The sequence below is a fragment of the Ammodytes marinus genome (genome assembly GCF_949987685.1).
Source record: "Ammodytes marinus genome assembly, chromosome: 22".
In the NCBI taxonomy this organism is placed as follows: domain Eukaryota; kingdom Metazoa; phylum Chordata; class Actinopteri; order Uranoscopiformes; family Ammodytidae; genus Ammodytes; species Ammodytes marinus.
In genome coordinates, this window is record NC_137226.1 from 7904305 (window position 1) to 7926979 (window position 22675).

Consider the following 22675-nt stretch of genomic DNA (forward strand, 5'->3'; position numbering starts at 1 on the left):
TGTTATGTAACAAACTTTATTAAACATTGTGTTGAGCATAGTTATGTTTGAACATAAATAAATTAGTAAGCAGGTCATAGAAGATGCTGTCAATGTATGTAGAAGAAGCACAATCCTTTGGTGATAAATGTAGAAGGAAAGGGTAACATGTTGTGCGGTTTACCAGTAGAGGGCACTGCTGCAACATAACTGCAATTAAGATGTGGCATATTGATATGGAGTGTATATATATATTTTGACAAAATTCATTCTAATCCCATTTATTCAACATGAGATGACAATAATATTCTGCTTAATTTGAAAGAGTATGACTTCAGTAGTATTTAATAAGTGCTTAATTCAGTCACAGTACTATCTATTGGAATGTTCGAATGCAATAAAAACATTTGTACAAATAAATTCCTGCTATCTCCTCTTAGCAAAATGTTACTATCCTTTTCGACCATATCGAACTTCACTTTAACCCTTTATCAAACATGTAAAAGTTACAAAATACCTTTTGGCTTTTGACATTCTTGGCACTTACACCCCTCCGAGACATTCACTTATTACCACATCAAACCTCCAAAGCATTATTTTGGCAGCTATAGGTTTTATTATGGTGTACGCCAAAGCTACCATGCACTACCAGATAAGCTGTAGGAAAAAAAAACCCATCACAGTCAACTTTCTCGCTCAGCGCAGTCACCCATCCTTAAGTTCTCAGTCCAACCCCTTTGTTTGACCAGACTGTCCTTTACAAATCAATAGTCTCGCTGCAGATGCTCAAAGCATCCATTTGTCTGCAAGCACTCATGAACTCCTCTTGCACGGATCGGTCTGCCTCAGACGACATGTCCAGGCTCTCCTGTGATGCTGCACCCAGTGTCTGATAGTGCCTCTGTGGGTCAGTGTGGTTGCCGTGGTGATGGCCAGAGGACGGCACATGTCCCATAATCCCTTGCTGGAGATTCTGACGAGCGTGCTTCTCTGGGCTCGGGCAGAGGACAAGCGAAGAACCGCCTAGAGAGGTTCTGTAGAGGGAACAGGACGAAGAGCTGCCCCTCCAACGCTCGGGAGATGAACAGCTGGAGGATGAAGATAGGGAGGGAGATGGTGGAGAACCCACGACGCTGTCTCTTTGAGATTGGGTGCAACTTGGGGGCTGGGACTGAGAGGCCATCTCCACGCAGGAAGAGGTCCGATACAGGCCAGGATCCGCCGAGAGAGGATCGCAGAAGCCGTTGCTGGGCAGTGCACGATGTTTGTTCATTGATAGATCGCTGCACAGAATGGGCGGGCTGAAGAGGCTCATTGGAAAGAGGGATTCACTGAAAAGCGCCTCGTCGATGCTGCGACGCAGGTTGATGGGCGAAGGTGGCCTCAGGTCTGTGGTGGAGTCGCTGGTAAACGAGGATGCACCTGACGGCTGTCCTCCTCCTCTTCCTCCATCGTCTGGTTTTTTCGAACCCCGTAGGTCCAAATCCAAGTCCAGGTCCCGGTACGCCAAGGCCCGGTTGCTGTGGTAGAGGAGGTCCAGGCCGTTCAAGCTGGAACCAAGCCTCTCGTCCATCAGTGTGTAAAGAGGAAGGCTCTCTGTCTCTCCGAGCCCAACGGTATCGACGATGGCGAGCTTCTCTTGCTGGCTCAGGGTCCACTGGTAGCTCCCGGGAAGGAGAGGTGACTTGCATGCCAACAGTTCAGTCCAACAACTCCCCGCGTCTGGGAGGTGGTCGGAACAGTAGACCGGTTGTGCGACCACCAAGGCTAAGGTGAGGCAAACCCCGAGCTCACACAGTCTGCAGCTGAACTGAAAAGCCCACCATGGCCATGGGCGGAAGACCTCCTCCCCGCCTGCCACACCCATAGCATTGAGCATTGCATATAACTGCAGTCCCGCACATGCTAAAGAAAACAGTGCAGAAAGGCAAACAGTTAAAGCCGCACGGTTCCAATCTCGGCTCTCTGCAAAGGGGCAGCGGTTGTAGCGCTCAATAGGTGTTGGAGATGTGTTATTCAGATGGTAGATGTGTTTCGAATCTGCGCGCACGTAGATGTAGAACACAAAATAGGCAGCGGACAGGAATGTGGCCAATACTACGAAAGCTCCACGGGAGACAAGTGAAAGAAAGAGGCAAAGTGGAGGGTTTTGCTGGTAAAACCTCAGTAACGTCACCGGCCCGAATGCGGCAACAAAGTGCAGGACAACCAGGCAAGCCAGGACACAGGGTCTCTGGAAGGCTGAGTAGGACAGCTGCATTCTCGAGCGCATGGACAGGAGAAGGAAAACCAGTCCGAAAGCTGCGGTCAAGCAGGGGAACGGTGCTTCGTAGAGCATCATCGAGGCCTCAATGGAGGGTAGGCGGTCCTGGTGGCCGTAGGCATCGTACAGGAGTGAGAAAGATCTGGTACAACCGGCAGCTAGGAGAAACAGGCTGACCAGGGCAAAGTAGCCACATCCCGATGGGCATCGTAGCGGCAGGCAGAGCAGATTTAGTGCAGAGGCTAGCGTTAGCATGGCAAAGGCAAAACCAGCGCCGTAAACATGCGCCTCCCAGGCAAGGCCCCAAGCTGCCATGGCACTGTTCCAGTCAGTGTACAGAGGCACCAACATGGGTTGAGCTGGGGTCAGGATGGGATTGATTGATTGGTTCATGGCAGTGGTGTTCTGTGTGGGCTTGACTGTGACATGCGTGGAGGTTGTTGAGTCCCAGTTGTTGGAGAGGTTGCAGAAGACGGAGCGCTCTTGATTGCAGTCTGGAAGTAGGGTGATGTCGCTGTCCTCCAGGCTGGACGTCCAGTCTTCAGTGTACACAGGAATACGGGGGGTTTCAGAGGGAATGTCTGGAAAGAGAGCAGAAATTCAGATCATCAGATTTGCTTTGAATAGCTTATAGCATCATGCATAAAAGGTTGAGTCAGCGATTCCAGAGAACGCTTGTTGTCAAAATCAGTGAATATCTCTTCCTGCCGGTACTGTGTGTGCGCTTAAAAATCCAGTGTTTATACGCAGCCTAGGCTCTGTGAACGTGTTTGTAAACAAGGGGTATGTAAACAAAGGGGGCCCACTGCAACATGCTCATTTACAGGCCTAGGCTGTGTTTTAAAACTGGAACTTTTCAGTTCACCAACAGAACCTTCAAGAAGTGGATCATGAGGTGATATTCACTGATTTTGACAAAAAGTGAGAGTTGCCGACTCCAACTTTAACGCTCAAATATTTGTAAATGCAGAGAACAAGGTATAATCCCAAACACTGGAAATGGCATTAGCTGTAAACATTGACTTTTAGCTAACCTCAAAGCATACTCATCTGACTCATGAGAATACACACAGAATGTTTAACTATCTGAGCCAGAAAACAAATTGGTTTAGGTCCAGGTTGTTAAAAAACAGCTTTCTTCCATGTGCTAATCCTGTTTCAAAGCTTTTAAGAAGAAAACGTCAAACTGAGATCAGCCCACTCAGAACCACAAAGCAAATTTTTCTTGCGTTACGTAAGCCATCCGGAGTTTCAATGCGACAAGCGTAAGATATGTTTTAGCACTGCAAAGGAAATGGTATTTGGCTTTGATAATTAAAGAGTAACCATATATGTGTTTTTGGCATGAACATTACAGAGACGCCTGTAAAGCTAAATTGCGCTGTACATGTTTATGTGGCCCAATTACTATAGGATGACTTGAATGGGATGTCATTTCTACACGGCACTCAAAGACGGGAAAAACACAAACTTTTCATCTGCTTCCTAATCACTGAGTTGAGTTCACATGATGGACATAGGAATGTTTCCATAAAACATTAGGCTACTATCAGCTCTTGTAGCCTACATTCCATCTTCCACCACAGACAAAAACATATTGAGACCTTTAGTGTAATGATATCAGTTTAAATACATTGCAGCTTCTAATTGCACCTTTGCCATTTGCACACACACAAACGCACACACAAACTCTCTCTCTCTCTATTTCTCTCTCTCTCTTTCTCTCTCTCTCACACACACACACACACACACACACACACACACACACACACACACACACACACACACACACACAGTAGTTTTGCTTGAAGCTTAGCGGAGACAATCACCCCTCCATAAAGAGCCAGGTGCTATAATATACCACGGCGACGAGCACCAATGAACAGGATAAACAGACAGCGCAGTAAATCTCACTGCAGGCAGGTTCAGTGAAGTGTACACTCTTCAATTCATTTTGCTGTATTTTCTGTATGACATTGGAGATGTATTTTTTGTGTGTAAAAAAGCCAAAAGCAGCCAAAAAGAATTGCTATATCTCTTGTCTGAAACAATGGAGAAAAAGGACTTTAAAAATGTCCAGCAGCAATGCCTGGGGAATACATTACATCGGGCGGTAATATTATGTGCCAGCTAAATAACTTAAACATGCAGACATCAGCACCGCAAACCCCCCCTAAATCTTCTCATATAGGTTGAAGATGTCCAATTTGTTCCCCAAGTACAACTTAAAGAGGCATTCATGTGGTTTTTAGCATATTCATTTTACATCTGTCTTTTAATGTACTTTTATGGGTCGTGCTCTTGTGCTTCCCATCCCACCCTGTACTGCTCCCCCTATATTCACTCTTGTTTATGATTTCCATTGAACTCCCGCCTTCAAAAAGGGGAAACTCCCATAGGTGGGTTTGTTATTTTTAAACTGGGACAGTTATTTTTCGGTTCTGTTTGACTACCCTGATTTTTTACAAGTCTCTTCCCATGCTTTATGTTTTCTGCTTCTGCTGCTCTCTGCTTTTACCCCCCAAAAAACTGTAGGCCTATAGATCCGGTGCACGGCAGCTGCTGCTCCCATTAAGTATCACATGTTTAGGTCTGCACCCAGAGAGTGAAATGCCTGTGTGTCTATCAGTGCGTTTGCATGTGTTTGTACTGTTGAAACTTGCTGTACTCAAGTACCCCCTTGTAAACAAAGCCCTACTCTATTCCTGACTCAAGAGTAGCAGAATATTTAAATTAGATTTATTTATTTATGATAGGGACAAAGCCAAGGATGCTGTATTTAAGCCAGAGTTAGCTGTGTGTGCTAATTTGCATCTGTTGTCTCCAGCCTGTTCTTACAACGGCAACCTGGAATTAAATAACATTAAAAATACTAAAAACACAAATAACTAGATACATCCATGAATAGCACATGCAAGCTGGTTCCCAGACCAGCACAGTGCTAACCCATCTGACCGACAAGTGCTTTTGCATAAGCTTTAGCACTGCCCTGCTGTCTGCCTGTGGTGGACAAGGTCTTTATCATTTTACCTCATTCATCTCCTGACCTTAGAGCTGAATCACTGTGACAGGTCGTGATGAATACGTCAAGCGGGAGGAAATATGACCCTACTGCCAGCTGCAGGTGCATCTTTTACTGCATCTTGTCGCAGCAGTTTTATTTAAAAAATCCTGACGTGTATTGTAGAGCTGAATCCCGTCCTTAAAGCTATAGTGCGTACCTTTTTCATATGAATGAATGTCGGTTACTTTTAAGCCATTGCCAAATGAGTTGATACAAAGTTGATTAAGCCTATCAGCTCGACAAAACTCTGTATTTCTTAGTATGGCAGCGTTTACAAACTGGTGTCACTTCTTGACACTGGCGCAAAAGGTGCCCAAGAAATGGTTCTATTGTTCATTCTACGGCTAGGAAAAAACCTGGATGTAGCCTACAGCAGACGGTATAGAATCCATTCGCGATCACCGATTAGATGCGCCAACAGTGTTGTTGTAATTACTCAAAATTCCTCATGGGGGCAACAGAGTACTATTAAGAACAACAAAGATCGATGTGTTTTTCAGAGGCTTGTTTTTGCACTCATTCACTTTTTTAATTAAATCCCAATTAATCTTTAATAGCGAAGAGTGAAATGCTGTTTAGATTGCTCCCTTATGCATCATCTTTGTTATGAGCCTTCAGCATTGCACTACTAGACTATGTTGTTAAGAGCAAATCTGGCAGTGGAGAGAATAAGACGTAGCCTATGCAATAACATCAGTCAGTTCATTGAGAAATGCCTCACACGCTGCTGCTGCTGCTCTGCCAGAAAATCGACCATTAAGCCAGCATATAGCCTCGGGTGTTTGGAACTCCTTTTACATTATTTAAATTTGAAATAGTTCATGAAACTATTTTTGATTAAGGGAAGTAGACAAATGCCATTTATGAAGTAGAAATACCAAATATGGAACAAGCTAGTTAAACACATCAACTTATACTTGCAATAGACGACTAAACTGTAGCCTACTTTAAGCTAAAGGCTAATGCCATGGCAATATGCTCACAGTGACAATGCTACCATTCTAATGTTAAAAAATTATGTATTTATATACTATAAGGATTGCGTATAAAGTACAGCTGTAGCTTAACAGCATGGCTTCAGCTTTGTAGATATTTGGTCATAAGCCTATGCACTTGACACATACAAATGTCGACCTGGTGAGGGCATTTGAAAAGTTAAGCTAAGTTAAGGGATAACATACCATCCTGCAACAACCATGAATGCCTGGACAAAAACTATCCAATTGTTAAGACTTCATTTTGACATGATGGTGGCGCTAGCAGACAAATCAGGGGATCACCAAATACTTTAGGATTCATTGTCTGTATGAGCATGAGTGCCTGTAACAAATGTAGGCTAATAATCCATCCAGTATTTTTTGAGATGCTTGTTGTTCTAGACCTATGTGGTGAACCGACCAACTGCCCGCCATTCCCATCCCAAGTAGCGAGCTGCTAGCATTGCTGATAATTAAAGGTCTGATCAATGACAGCAATTGTTACCTGTAGCACCACACTGACATATTAATGTGACTACTTTTTGGTTTAAACAACATTTTGATTCAGTACAAAATGCATGAAAGCCATCTTGTAGTAGGCTAACTCATGTAAAAAAAAATACAGAGGAGCTATATTTATCCTTTATGAAAGCTGTGACGTTAGCAGCTTTAAATATGGCAGAGCGCTAAGCCTGCACTGTACTACTGCACTGACAATGTCCTGGCGTACTATCAAAACAGACGGCAGACTGTGTGGGAAATGTGGCAGGAAAGTGTAAAACAAACACACAGCTGCAGGCGTTTTGATTGTGGAGGCCACACTGATAAAGTAGGTGGGGTTCAGCATATCGTTACGCCAATGATTGGTCTGTCCGTTTGTTTACTTTCCAGGGCAATGGTGATGGTGACGGTGATGGTTGGGATGCCAGTAAGTCAGGCCGAGTGGAAAACGTGACGGCTATTCAATTAGTGCTGTGTTTTGTTGCCGCGCACATGTCGATGAATGTCACATTCTGAGCTGCTGGGCCCGTGCAGCCTGGACAGGGTTTGGTATGCGGTGGTGGCTACAGTACAAGGATGGATCAGTGAATTACGTTCCACTGCATGCTCCCCGGTCATCTGATACATTCCTTTGGGAATGGGTCTCTCATGCTAGGGACTGTGAAACACATACAGTAGACAGAAACAGCCTTAAAGGTGCAGTAAGAATTGATAAAGGTTTTTTTTTCAGTTTGGGAGAAGCATAATCAAGGCCACTGTAGATTCTCTAATAATTTGAGTGGTTACCAAGGGAGCGTTGCAATCTCAGACTCTCAACATTTGATGCCACTAAATATTCCGATTTTACACACCGCACCTTTAAAGCATTGGGGCTAGTGGCCAACAACCTAGAGGTCATTTCAGCTTTTAGCCCTTTTTTATAATGCCTGCAGCTAGACTAATGCATGGTGTATTACTGTGAATATTCATGTAAAGTTCCTTATGAATCAAAATAATGAAACATCATAGAGTTGTCTTGAAACGATGCAATCAATTATTCATACAAAGCGATAACACAGTCTAAAAGATAAATGAACCCCAATCTTCCGAAAATCAGAAAACACATAGGACTATCACATAACTTGCCTAGCTGGCCATTTCTCTTGAGGAATAGTTTAATTTAGGTCTCAGTGGAAACACTATTAGTGCACAGGCCATAGGGGGCTGTATTTATGTCTTCATTTCTTCTGGTTTTACTTGTAAATTTGGAAAAGTGTCAAGTTAACCTGTGAGGTGCTAAAGGTGAAGGTCTGATGTTACACGGGTAACAACCCCCCTCACACATGTCTAATTGGCTCTGTGTTGATTCTTGCACCTTGCAATTGAGGGCTACATGTAGTAGTTTTCATTTGATTGCCTTCATTTTCAATTTGAATCACCTTAGAAAAAGCAATTTAGAAGGAGCTCATAGAGAGGTTACATCCTGCATACTGAGGAGGACCCTGTTCAGTGTGTGTGTGTGTGTGTGTGTGGCTGATATTTGCTTCTTAAACAGTTGCACTTAATCCAAAAGCAACCACTGCGGCTCCATTTAAGCAAATGGGAGAGTTTGTAACTGTAAACCCTGTTTATGTGTAGATGATACATACTATGTGTGAGCAACAGATTTCTGCTATAGCGAAGACACTTTCCAATGACAGACAGACTAGCAACAGAATCGTTTCGCTCACCCACTGGTGACACACCAGAGAGCTCGGCACTGTCCCATCCCTGTCAGCGAATGGCACATTTGACAGGTCTATTTTTGAAAATCACCTGACAATATCATCGGCTATTCTGGGTGAGGTAAATGGGTTACATCTGCTCATGTGAACTGGGCTGAAAGTGAATCTTTTATTAGACATATTTTACCAGTTCATGATGGAGGTTTGATACGTATGATAGTCCCCAAAAACTGCATTGTCTACTGTTATTTAAGAGACTTTTGAAAAAAAAATACTAAAATACGGCATGTTGCCTTTGCCTTTTTTTGTAAGATTAGTCTTTAACCAGATAATTTCATAGGCTTTGACACCCTGAATAAATTAATAAATTCCAAAGTGTTTTATTAAAGGCAGCTACTGTCGGAAAGATGGTTATTATCGATAGGACAGGGGAGTACTTCTTAAGCGTGTTGGCATTGTTCCCTGCCCCTGCTGCTGTCAGGAGTTTCCAAAAATCACAGCATGAACGAGCAGTTTTTCTCCTCCCGTTGGAAGCAATTAGTGTGCGTCAGGCAAAGGATGCTGGGTAATTGTTTTTCCCCAGTCCAGAAAAGATTTACTGATATTTAAACAGCTACCAGGCGGCTTATGAAACAAACAGCATGCAGTCCTAAGGGTATGTATGGCGGTGCATAAACAATGAAACAGATGGGAGATTTTGACCTTACTTAACAGTGTTTGCTTGCATTTTAAAAGGATTTTGCTTGCTCACCTGTGCTCTGTGGCAGGGATGCTGTCAGCGGTTGAGGGGATGGCGTGGAAATGGCGCCCAACCTGGAGTCACCACCGTGCCCGTCTGTTGTAGGAACCACACCTTCCTCTGCCTCCCCATCCTCCTCATCCTCTTTGCCTGGCAGCTCTGAGAAGACAAATGCAGTTTAACCTCTTGAGCGATCACATGGCAACGCAGGTATACAATTTAAAGAGCAAAAACAACACTGTAGCTCCAAGTATGTAGTCTATAGAAAAACAGATTAGCGAATCAGGAGCCTGCCAAGGGAGAGTTTAACCCTCTCTGTTCTCAGCTCACAGCATGTCTGAGACGTACACTGTGGAAAAAAATGGAAGGGGCTATAATTCTTAACCCAGTTCTGTCACAGGGATCGGCCTATGATCCACTTAGTTGTAGCCAGTCATCCATAGCACTGTAGTCTGGACTGGCCCTCCATAGTCTAATTGCATTGACATCCTGATGTGTGCGTGAATGTTTATGGGTGTGTGTGTGTGTGTCTGTGTGTGCGCATGGGTGTGTACATCCTGCTACATCATAAGAATCCAGAGCCCTTGTTCAATCGTCTGTCTGACTGCGACAAAGCGGAGGCAAAGCGAGGACAAGCATTTGGTAAACATAGCGCAGGGAGAGAAAACAAAGAAAGAAAACAAGAACCAGAGAATATGAGAAAGTAATGAGGACATGACAGAGCCACATCACTGTTGTTTCCCTTGTGTACACTCACAAAATATGTTGTCAGAGTCGGCCCTGTGTTTTTACAATGCAGTACAGCAGTTATGAAATGAATAATAGACCTTTTGAGATTCAGACCAATATTCAGTGAGTGACTCTGTTGGGAAACAAAAACACTGACAAGCTGGCTTAGTTAATTAAGCCAGAGATATCAGGTAGATTGTTGGCAAGAAATAAAAAAAAACTCATAATGTCTAAGAGGCAAAGCAAGCTACTCTCGTTATTATCTAGGTCATGCTCGTGTAGCGCCCAAGTCAATTAGCAAGTTTTAAAAAAGTCTCCAGAGCAAAATCTGGCTCATGGCTTTATTGCGCTGTTGAAGTCGACAGAGCTGGAGATCTGCCTCCGCTGAATGGGAAGCAGGAAAAATGTTGCATATGTAGTACACACATGCAAATATGACACCCCAATACTAATGCTCGTCGGAGTAGGAGTCTTAAGTCTCAAGTAAACTCCACGGCGACATGGAAATCACAGCCAGTACGCAAAAACAGTACACATACTGTACGTGTTACACTTAAAACCTGTGTTGTTTTACATTGGCTGTCATTTTAAAGGCTTCCTGTGGAGGTTAATGACCACTAGGAGCAAAAGGTGTTTTTTGTATGCATGCATAAACATGCAGGCATCAAAATACACAGTCCACATTATGCAATGCCGCAAAAAGGGCAGCACTTCAATTCGGCATGAATGTAAACAATGCATTACCTCAAATGTTTTAAATGATCAGTGCTGCACACGTCTTATGAGGAAGTCCATTCATTCGACACGTTTGTTAGACCTCAAGAATATGCTTAGTGCGTTTAGGAGAGGGGCAGATTTAAAAACTCAAGTAGTATAAATGTGCAAACATTTTAGAAATCGGTTCATCCTATGAGAAAAGGCAGAAAGAGTGTTATATGGTCTCGCTGTCTAACCCTACATTTTGCACAGTTGTGATGTCACTGTGATGTCATTCCTTTTCTTTCTTTTGTGTTTTTACGGTCATTCTGTTTGTGGAACGTGTTAAGGAGACACTGTTTGTCTCAGCCAGATCCCTGCAGCATCTTGGATCAGCTGGACCAGTAAAGAAGCTCTGATGTGCGATTGTCGATTAAATTACAACATCTAACAAGGTCTGCTACAAATTAGCCACCAGGAGAGAACACATGAACATGCGGTGACTCAATCACACACACTTCCACAGAACACACAGTGAAGCTCATCACTTTAACGCATCACAAGCAAAATTACTGATGAGCAGCTTTTTGCAGAGACTCTGCTGACGGAAGCAAAATAAAAGCAAAAAGGATAAGAGAGAGGGAGGCTTTAGTGGACCTCCATTTTACTTATTGAATAGCTCAACACTACAAATGTGCTGAAATATCATTTTACTTCTTTATTTATTTATTTTTTGACATAATTAGTATCTAAGTATCTCCACACATAATTCCTTTTGGCCTTCGTGCCACTAAAGTATGATGATCTATCGGTTATTTTTCAGTTGAAGAAGAACACTTCAGGCAGAGACGTCCAGAGATGTAGCCTAAGTTGAATTCAAAGAAGCACACTCATTGGGCAGGAACCTCCATGTTGGTGTGGTAGTTATTCTTTTTTTAGTGTTCCAGATGCACCTCATTATCTTCTGCTTCCAGAAATAATAAACAAAAGATGGGGCCGCATTCCATTACAACCGGCTTTATCTACGTCAGCCCCGAGAGAGTTTTGCGAGAGAATACGTGTGTGGGCTCCGTAACAAACGCACTGAGCTGAATGATAAGGAAGAAAAGGGAACAAGTCAGATAACGTTGCAGCAAAGAGTCGGGATGCTCATAAATCAGATGCATAGAAATGGGATATTACGACTGAGATACCTCATCTTGAATTTTTCCTTTTTTCGTACTTGCACAAAATTACATCATGTCGTTGCTAATTCGGCTAAAGGGATTGGGGGCATTTTTATAACTCCGTAACACTCTTGAGTCTTACTTACAAAAATCAGCCTGATTTTTTAGTGAGAAATAATCCAGTTTGTTCTATGATTGCATATTTGCATTAGTCGGGTGGGAAATCAGCATGAGCTGTGGGTCAAAGCCTAAAAACAAACAGGCCTAATCCATCCAGTTTCCATGGATAAATAAGTCATTTCTGAGATTAGCATAATATTAAAGTCATCATAGTGTTCTCTATTTGGATAAAAGCCCCCTTTTTCCCATGTTAGTTCGATACTAGGGACATCAGATATTCATGCCACATGCTCTAGGTGTAACAGTATTTCCATAATCAATTAATCCGCCAATAGAAGTGCTTTCGCTGTTTAGTATAGCACATAATACATCCTTGCAGGTATTTATGGAGTGTGTTAAAGGTCCAGTCTAGCCGCTGCCTATTAGTACAGCATACAGTAATGGAAAGGAGGGAGGAGGGGAAAGAAAGAGCAGGATTAAGGAAATGGGTTTTGGAAGGAAATGTACAGCAGTGGCCGTCTGAGATGCTTTAGAAAAAAACATTTCCAATGTACCCATATCTCATCAACCTCAAACACAGATTTTTTTCCACATTCATCCCTTTTTCCGCTCTGTCCTCTCATAATTACCCTTGCTAGCGGACGTTGGAGTGTCCCCGAGTAGAGGATTTGACACAGATGCAGTGCGTTGCTGTTTTTTTTTTTTTTAATACCTGACAGCCTCCTCAAGGGCAACAACACACAGCGATCACCGCTCTTGCGATCAATGAAAATCCACCCCTTTTTGCTTGGTGAAGATGTCCAACACCTCTGGTGCGAAAGGGATTTATTCATAGACATGCATAGCCCTAATGTATGGTAATGCAATGGTGTCATATATGTTTTTAATTTTCATAAAGCAAGGTGTGATCGTTTTGACACTGCAAGAATCCAGTGCAGTACTATTCCCAAGCCGACAACTAGGGTGCATATAAGCATCATATTTTTAACAAGAAGCTTCTCTCATCCCCATGAAGTCATTTGTACCCTTCATAGCAGCCATAGCTGACATGTCTGTCCATGGAAAGAAGTGACAGAGGTTTGTGTTTGTACAGAGGGCGAACAGATTGTAAAAGGGAGGGAGGGAGGGAGGGAGGGAGCGCAGAGGGAGGAAACTAAATGGCCAGTAGCCTGTTCAGCCTCCATGAACAGCGACTGGCGAGCGGATGGTCCCACAGGAGAGGTGGTGGTTTCGCTGAGTGTGCGCCTGGAATACTGATACAGGGCCACAGCAGCCCTCCCCGCGTGGGCCAATCCCCCCCTATCTTTTCTGTATGTCGCTATGAGATGCACAATCGAAAACTAGTGCAGACACAACAGTGTGCCCTGTAGACTAAACATAACATCAGCAGTTTCAATACAAGCAGGTGCATAGCAGTGTGGGAGATACAAGACCTGCAACAGTAAAAAAAAACACATTCACTCACAACCTTTAGTTCCCATTGAGGGGCTGTTAATGTACTTTTTGACACTTTGCAGAATGCACACTGCTGCTATCTGTAAGTGTCCCTGAGCTCAGCTTCAAAGTCTAATTTAGAGCTTGGAACTTGCAGCTGACTAAACAGTCTCATCTCAAGGCCCATTAGGTAGCTGTTCACAGGCCTCTGATTGTATCACATATGAAAAAGAAGTCCTTAAAGTGCTGAGAAAAAATGAATGAATTGATGATAGAAGGCTGAGAGATATTTGATTAAAATTGTGTTTAGAAAATGTTTTCAAATGATTGCATTTACTTTACTGTGATTTCTTGACAGCAAAAACATATTGTTTTGTAAAACGGGTCATGTAAATATTTTGATGAGTTGATTTTTCATTGTTTTTTTCTAATGGTTGATGAAAATATGATATGGACTCAAATTTATTTAAATTAATGGACATTGGTGGGATGGAAGCGTTAAGATATAGAAGCTGATCTATAAGCACAAGCAGAAAATCATTATGTCCTATACGCATGGCTGAGTGCAGAGACTACTGTGTGTGTATACATCCACAAAACAATCATGGTTGTATCAGATGAACACCGAAACCCTCCCATGGCTGATAAATAATGGACTCATCATTGTCTGGCCAAACCTCTGACCCTACATGATGAATGGGTCTGTACCTGGAGGAGGATGCTCCTCTGAAGCCTCATTAGGCATACAGACACCAGACTGCCACCAGTGTTGGGGGGATGGGCTTTGAAGAAAGAGGTATTGCCTCAATGTCATGTCAAAGTCCTATATGAAATCGTCTAGCTATGGAGCTTGTTTTTACTTCATCGTCTTCCCTTTTTCATGCTCTATGGAGAAACAAGAAAACCACAGAGCAGCATTGAATCAAATATTCTTTCGTTCCATTCACTGGGGTAATGGCTTATGCAATGTTGGAGGGAAATTGCCGCTTAAGAACTCTATTAAAAGGATTAGTTAATATTGTTTGATAGTGGGTGTTACGGATTACTGGCGGCTATCAATTGAGAAATGCAAAACTGACAGAGGGTATGTATGGAGCATTGGGGCCAATAAACAACAACAACAAAGAAAATAAGCATTTTAACCATCCACAAAAGATTTCACAACAGCTTTTGATTCATTATTCTCCATTTCATTGTCTCTGTGTCATGGAACTATTTTATTGAATAGTTTGGAGTTTGTGGGAAGAAAGCATTGGAAAAACAATAAAGATGTTTCATTCTTTCGTAGATGGTTTTGATTACTGTATTGTGGAGCAAGTTGTCTTCCTTTTGATGAAGTGTATTTGTCCACAGGATCAGTAGCCTGAACCAATGTCCATCCATTCAAACCACTACTCAGTTATGCCACATTATTTCAAAAATCCTAACTATGCCTTTAATTTACTTTCCTAAGACAGCTGAACAGACATTCCAACACACAACACATCGTTGCAATCATGTAATTGTAAATTCCAGACGTGTACCTATAATGCGTATTGACAGTTTCAACAAGATCTGGATTTATGCTAATGTTGGACCTTTGACTACTCACAATGACATAAATGTCATCGATCAAGCCGAACTGTCTGCAGCCCTTTGCTTGAAAACCGTCTATTGAACACTTAAGACCTGCCTGCACATGATTGATCACATGTATTGATTCGATCCAGCCACGATTGATTTGTTTAACTTTGCTTACCTCCTGCTATCGGGACGTTAACCCTTTGACTCTGAGCTGTGCTTGTTATGGATCCCGCCACTAGCCTGGGATCAATCATGCTGGCAGTGGTGATTACCCCTCGCTGTTCCACCACAGGCCCTGACCAGGCCTCAGACAGGTCCGGGTCAGCCTCACTCTGAGTGGGAAAAGTTTCTTTCATTGTGGCCTCTCCAGCGTGGAGGGTAACGCTAACAATTGTATCTTGTGGTTTTATGACAAACGTGGTTTCTGAGGCTGTAGAGGGAGCAACAGTCCCCAGAGGGTGTCTGCTGGTCAGTGTGGTCTCCACCAGTCCTGGGTTTGTTGTTGTGGTTTGGGCCACTGCCCTAGTCAAGGCAGTGGGAACTGTAGTTTCCGGTGCTATCGTCGACGAGATCTTCTCTGTAAGATCCTCGGCTCCCTCTTTATCAGTGTGATCCCCTGCGAGGTGTTGTGGAGTGGTACCCATGTTGGGAACTTCTGCTCGTGGTGGGTGGGTATGTGTTGCATTTTGTTCAGGAGCTTTTGTGCTGGTGGGACTGTTAGTGAACGGAGTGTTTCTGATAGAGCTGCTCGTGGGAGAGAAGGAGTCTGGAACAAACGTTTCATTGTGGCTCTGCGCTATGCTGCTGTGTGGAGAATCTGGTGTCCCCGTGGGAAGTGATTCTGCTCTTATCTGTGTCACACTTGTTAGGAGTTCCTTAGTCGAAGGAGTGGGTGGTTCAGAAATGCTCCCTTCCCCAGAACCTGACTGCTGGTCTTGCAAGTGATCAATCGGTTCCGTCAGCCCGTCGGCGGTCGTGGTCATCAACACAACAGCCTCATCTTTACTGTCCGAGCTCCCAAAATAGGGGATATTGAACGATGGTATTTTGGGAATGGAAGGAATGGAAGGGAGCTTTGGCAGATTCCACCAGCTTTCTTTTTCTGGAGGTGGGCTTTCTCTTGATGGCGTCGGTCCCCAAAGGGCCTCTTCATCAGCCACAGCCTGCCCGTGAAGTAGCAAAAAACACCAGACGCAGAAAGACAAGGTCCGAAAGAGGCGAAGCATGCTGTCGACAGTGGCACACGGATCGGTCACATGTTGTTCTCCATTCTCCTGTGCCCTGAGGCGGGTCTGGCTGGCTGGCTGGCTCCTCGGCAGAATGGCCTAAAAGACAAGAAAGCACAGGACACTTGGTGACACACTTTTCATCCACTCTCGGACAACTAAATTTGACATGACGAAAAACTGGATGGAATTTGCATCTGTTCACTTTTTATTTTCATCAGACATTTTTGGAAGGCTGGGCCCTCAGTTTCTCAGCCGAGTGTAACCTTCCTTTTCAGCTGTTTTTCCAGGCCATATAGTAAATTAAGTATAGAAGCTATGCCACCCATTACAAGCCACTGCTGAAGTTAGCAGGCTGAAAAAATGTCACCCAGCCACAATCACAACAAGGACTTGAATATTATGGACACCCCACAATTAGTGGTGTCCTGTCAGATGTGGTGGTCAAGTATTTATGTCATGCTGTTGCTCACATGCTGTGTCGCAGTGGTTGGGCTGCTACACGGAATGACCAATTAGAGAACTCAAACTCAAGGAACTTCCGTCCACATGTATTCTATTCAGTGAGGAGTGGTCAAGTAATAATGTGTGTGTGAGAAGGCATGGGGGAGGTTAGTGAAGAATTAGGGTCCGCCCGGGTTGCCAACACACGGATAGTGGGACCTCTTTCCTTTTGTGTAGAGCCGAGTGGTTCAAAGTCACTAGCCTGTTGCCTCAGTGAAAAGACTGGAGCACCAAAGGAATTTCCCCCCCGGGAGAACAACAACCTGTATGTTTTAGCTGTACTTAACTCCACACTACCCCCAACCCCAGTTTTTGGCCTTGTTCTCTTTCAATCTCAGATTAGATTTTTCCAGAACGTGTGGGAGTAAAAAAAACAAAAACATACATTATCACGTAAAAGTCACCATCACAGTGTAGTTCTCTCCAGCTTCTCCGTGATCTCCGTCTCCATATGCGTTTTATTTCACACTTGTTCCTCATTGTCTGCCTCTGTTCTTCTCCCTGACAAGTTTATTTACAACTCACTTTTTTCCCCCTAATCCATGCCAGTTCGCTGCACTCTCTGAAGTCCGTCCCCACCAACCCACTTTTTTTTTTCTTTAAATACACTCACACAAGATTAATCGACCACTACCATGAGAGTCTCAGGCTACATTCTCACCGATCAGGACTGGACCTGGCATCTCCCCCCCCCCCCTTTCTCTAAGGGATGGATGCAACCTGGATACACAGTCACATGCAGAGATATGAAGACAGACTATACCGGTGGGGGTAAAACACAGAGCTTCCCACACACACTCCCTTATTCTTTAAGCATTTGACTGAACAGCATGAAAATCAGTTTCCAATGAAGTGAGGTTGTTTTTAGACGCCTGTGTGCTCACGCTTGCACCAACCAACCCACACACGTTCACATGTCACCCGTTCAGAGATGTGATTGTAGATGTATTTAGATCGGACTCCGCATGTTGGAGCAGTTGTGTACTTATTCGCCCACTACTACTGCTTTGTAGTAGATACACAAACACAAACACAAACACACACACACACACACACACACACACACACACACATGCACACACACACACGCGCACACACACACACACACACACACACACACACACACACACAAGCTTATGTTGGTTTCTTTAAGAAATGTGCCATTTGATTTACTATCCTTAAAGACAAGGGGAGGAGTTGTCTTGTTGAGAAGTTTATTTTATAAACAGAGTACAGAATTATTTTAATTAGTTTTGAGGCTTGGGGGTAAATTAACTATTTAGTCGATGGAAAATATGTATAATTTATTACATTCTCACATTTCACCTACGTATCACTTCCGCACGGTATCACTTTATGTAGTAAAAGGAAACTCATGTAAAGCGCACAACGCACTTCACTTATTTTTTCTTGGTGAAAGGCCATAATATCATCACGTTGATATGGTGAACTTTTCAGCAAACAGTATATACACACATCCAGCAGATATGTACTTTTCACACAGACACAGTCATGTGACCTATAACATAATTGAATTGATAATAGCCCCTTTAACATGTAAACAAAACACTTGTAGTGATGAAGAAGAAGTGTTTTGCTGTAACAATGCCTCTGTCAAGAACTGCATTAGTCAATGTTTTGAAAATGAAATGTTTTACAAAATCTATAATTGTATTAGCCACTAATGAATTAAAAACTTCAGTTTTGTAATTCTATATTGGGCCCTTAAAACTTAATCTAGTCAATGCATCCTATACACACCTCTTAGTGAAAGCATGGTCTGGTCTGATGGGCAACAGAGCAAGTGAAAGGGAACTATAAAAAGTGTCTGTTGGGATTTTTTACAAGACCCATCTATTATTTTGCTGGGGTTTTGTCTCACTGCTCTTGACAAAGATGGGGCCTGCCACTGTAGTGTGTTCAATCGAGCAGAGACTGAGAAAAATAGGCAGAAAGGAAGGGCAGAGAGTAAGAGAGAGAGAGAGACAAAGACACAATATTGTCATTCAGTCATGGCATTCTTAGTCCAGGAGAGTAAAGTCTGTTGCAGTCTCCCAAATGCTCACTTTAGTTTGAGAGCTTCTTTTATTAACTGTGTAAACAGACTCCACTCTTTCAACTTAGTCAGTGTATGTTTGTGTGTGTGTGTTTGTGCGCTTGCGCGTGCGTGTGTCTGTGTGTCTGTGTGTCTGTGTCCATTAGAAGCATTCACTCACTCACTTCTCTCATAAACCTTGAGCAATGTTGATGTACTGCCGTGATATATTTCTCTGTGGACATGCCTCGATTCTAAATTAATCTGACAGGAGTATTACGGCATTACAAGCCCCTCGCTCATGATCGCTGTGATCATTATAAGTCCACTGTGGTAAAGCTTACGAGAGGGAGACAGATGAAGAGAGAGACAGAGAGAGAGAGAGAAAAAGAGAGAGAGAAAGTTAAAGGGAGAAGGAAAGAGAAAAGAAAGCTATAAAAAGGGTTAGGTGTAAGAGAAATTAAGTGATAGCAATTAGGGGGCGGTGTCACTACTGGGTGAGTGAAATGGAGAAGCTCTTCACTGAGTGGTGGTGGTGGGGGGAGTAATAAATGGAGATGAACTGACTGTGACCAAATGACCAAAGTCATTACAAAAAAAAAAAAAACTTCACCAAGGATCGATGACAGCCCAGGATAATGGAGTAGTTTACCTCAGTGCAAATGGCTACCCCTGTGGTTGACTTTTTTTTTCTTTCTGCACATTGCCGTGTGGGTGTGCATATTTATGAGTTGTAGTTTCCCCTCTAGTATTATTGCCATGGTTATATGTAATTGCACTCGCGTTTTGAGTGTATGTTTACGTGTGCATCCTCCCACGTGCTGTTGGGTCCTGTGTTTTCGATTGCAGCTCTTTAACATCATAGGCTGCCTGCCTCCCAACTAAGGAGTCAATTTATGGCTTTTGGGATGTCAATACTGCACAGATACAGTGGCCCTCATTTATCAACCGTGCGTAGACCAGAAAAATGGGTGTACGTACACTTCTACGCAAATCTCGGCATTTATCAATATGGACGTGAGCGTAGGATACGCTCAAATCCTATATGTCCATGCTCAAATCCCACGCCGTTAACCGGCACGTTTTTCCGATCTGCTAGTGGAGCAGCTCAGCAGGACAGTGGGCGCTCTCACAGCTGATCGTTGCCGGGTCGGCTTGTGCAGCTGACGGCCGGGCTGACCACTCGTGCCAAGCGCATGCTGTCATACAGTAAAACGCAAAATGTGTTATTTTTAGTTTTTGAACCCCTTTTGAGTAGTGCTATCTAAAAGGGCCAATACATTTTAATCATTCAAATCTCTGCAGACGTGTATTTCTTTTATGGGGACCATTATCGGACAGTTGGTGCGTCTTTTTCTCCTCTACCACTTATATTATGCCTGCACGTTGGTTGCATTTCAGAACAGCAACACGCTTTTTTTAGTGGCGATTTTTGAGTCAGACCACTTTTTCTTCATCTATGTAAAGAAATGGCGACATATAACTGTATATGCTGTTTTATAGCATTTGAGCGATGGAGATCGTTTGTTGTCAACATCAACGCTGTTGACCGCAGCAGTTATTTCCTTCCTAACTGCTGCCTTCTGTCGTTCTTTGATGCCGCTTGTAATGCTCCGAAATGAAACTCTTATTTTTTTCTACTTTCGCTGTTATTCTGTCAATTTCTACTTCAGAGAAGTTCCTCTTCTGTGCCATAATGCGCATATCCATGTCGTAAAACCTCTGGGCGAGGCCTCTAAACTGAGAAAATATAGGGGCGTGATACGATTGTTTTCAGCCGCCGCATTTATCAATAATGGCCTGGCGTACGCCGAGATTGGCGAGATACGACTGTTTGATAAATCCCACGCGATACCTGGCGTAGGGAGGTATTTGCGCCAGAATCTGCACCAGTTTCCACGCTAGTTTGATAAATGAGGGCCAATGTGACTGACAGCTTTATGCCTGCAAACAATTATGCTGCATCAAGCAATATGTTTTAAGGATATTTAATTAGGTGTGCAACATGATTTTGAAGTAGATTCTGTGAGTTTTGAGTTGGGATAGCAATGCTGCAACTAGCTACAGTCAATAGTCCCTGGACATTATTGACAGCAACGAGAACTGCCCTCAAATGCGAGAGCAGCGGCATCCCGGGCAGGATTCCAACAGGTTACAAATGTCAACCACCACCATGAGTGGGTCATGCTGTTTACCAACAAGATTACAGACTTGCTCTTCTAATCTTCAGGCTTTCCCTGATTCATTGTAATGGCATCTTGCTAATCCAATTTACATATGAAGAATTCCCTCTCAGAACATCTGCAGTAATGTTGATAGCATCTTCTGGACTTCCATTTTTTCCAAACATGATTCCTTTTTAATGTCATTTGTCCCTTTTTTTCTCAGATAAGTATGATCCTCCAAACCTCTTCCATGCCTCTTATTCTCTACCTCTATAAAAGCTTTTCACCACAATTGAAAAATATTCCACCATGCTTCAAAATGACATTAATTATGCCGGGCTAATGCCTGTGTTAGCTCTAGAGCTGATGAATGCAGTGAACCCGCCGACTATAAGGGACGCTCTCAAACACAGGCGTTCCATCGGCTGCCTTTGCCATGGTGACAGCTAAAGCCAAAGACGTCTCGCTAATCCCTTGGATTTGAGAACCTTTTGGACTCCGTTTGGACTGCTGTTCCGCTTGCAGGAGTGTGCTGCACTCACATGCAAATGGAGAGCCACACACACGCACACAAACAATCCATGCCTGCAAGCACCTTACACACACACACACACACACACACAGGAATGTATGCATATATTATTGACATCCTTATGCTAGAACTAAATGCATTAAGCCCTATATAATTGCATAGTTAAAGCCATATTTTCATGATGATTACAGATGTTAACGCTTCATACATCAGGTGTATCCAGAAGACACACGCACACACACACACACACACACACACACACACACACAGACACTCACATTGTTATAAATACACCTACCAACATACGCACACCACAAGCCCTCTTACATGTCTTCAAGGGATTACAATATGTTTGCATGTGTCAGTGTGTGTTTACCTATAGCTGCAGCAAGAGTGTGTGTCTCTGATTTAACAGCATGCATATTGGAGTCAGAGCCACACACCCCTAGTCCTAGATGCAAAGCATCTGATTAACATACACATGCAGAGAGAGAGAGAGAGGGAGATGTAAAGGGAAATGAAAACACATCAGCTCCTTACCTACAGATGTATGAAATAAGATGGAAATCCACAGCCAGCTGTGTGAGCGGCGGGAGGGACCGTCTTTCTGAGCCAGTGTAGGTTTGTCTGTGTGGCAATGAGTTCCAGTCTCCCTCCCTCCCTCCCACTCTCTCTCTCTCTCACTCTCCCCTTCTCTCTCTCTCTCTCTCTCTCTCTCTCACTCTACTTGTCTCTATCCGGCTCGCCCACTGCATCAGCAGTCCACTGTGTGGCTTTCATCACAATGCGTGTGGTCACACCTCACTGAGCAAATTGTTCATTAGCGGAGATCACCCAGTGCTGTGGACACTGGGAAACAGAGTTCGAAATCAGACGACAACCTTTATGTAAAAAACCTTTATTCACCAGCATGTGTACAAATACACAAGTGTTAATATTCAAATGCAGCTGTTTCTTAGCACTTTCTTCAGACCAAACATAACCTATATTTTTCGTAGTTTTGGCGATCCATTCTATTGTTTAGGACGACATTGGACTCACCAAAATGTCATTTGTAATTGAACTCTAAAAGAAAAAGGAAATAATACCAGTGCTGATCCAATACTACTATCAGCAGCACAACATAACCGCAAAACCGTACACTGCTATACTTAGGGTTTGGTTAAATTTAGTCCCCAAATTCAGGATTAAAATAGTTGTTTGGTTAAGGGTCTTTAAAGATAATGGTCAGGGTTAAAAAGAAAACAATGTACGGTAGGTAGAAAACAGGAAGCATTTT

General features: G+C 43.3%; 1 protein-coding gene across 1 annotated transcript; it reads right to left on the reverse strand.

The window, feature by feature from the left end:
- Positions 1-38: 38 nt before the first annotated feature.
- prrt4b (proline rich transmembrane protein 4b) lies at positions 39-22018 on the reverse strand. The gene is made up of 4 exons (XM_080050783.1): positions 21937-22018; positions 15110-16259; positions 9239-9385; positions 39-2823 (listed from the first exon to the last, which is right to left on the reverse strand). The coding sequence occupies exons 2-4, from the start codon at positions 16158-16160 to the stop codon at positions 737-739; spliced, it is 3285 nt and encodes a 1094-aa protein (XP_079906909.1). The 5' UTR covers positions 16161-16259; positions 21937-22018; the 3' UTR covers positions 39-736.
- Between the last annotated feature and the right edge of the window lie 657 nt (positions 22019-22675).

Coding starts and splice junctions, on each gene's coding strand:
- prrt4b (XM_080050783.1), bottom strand. CDS start 16,160: ATGCTTCGCCTCTTTCGGACCTTGTCTTTCTGCGTCTGGTGTTTTTTG. Junction 9,386..15,109: donor TAACGTCCCGATAGCAGGAG/GTAAGCAAAGTT, acceptor TTGTCTTCTCAG/AGCTGCCAGGCAAAGAGGAT. Junction 2,824..9,238: donor ATCCCTGCCACAGAGCACAG/GTGAGCAAGCAA, acceptor CTCTCTTTCCAG/ACATTCCCTCTGAAACCCCC.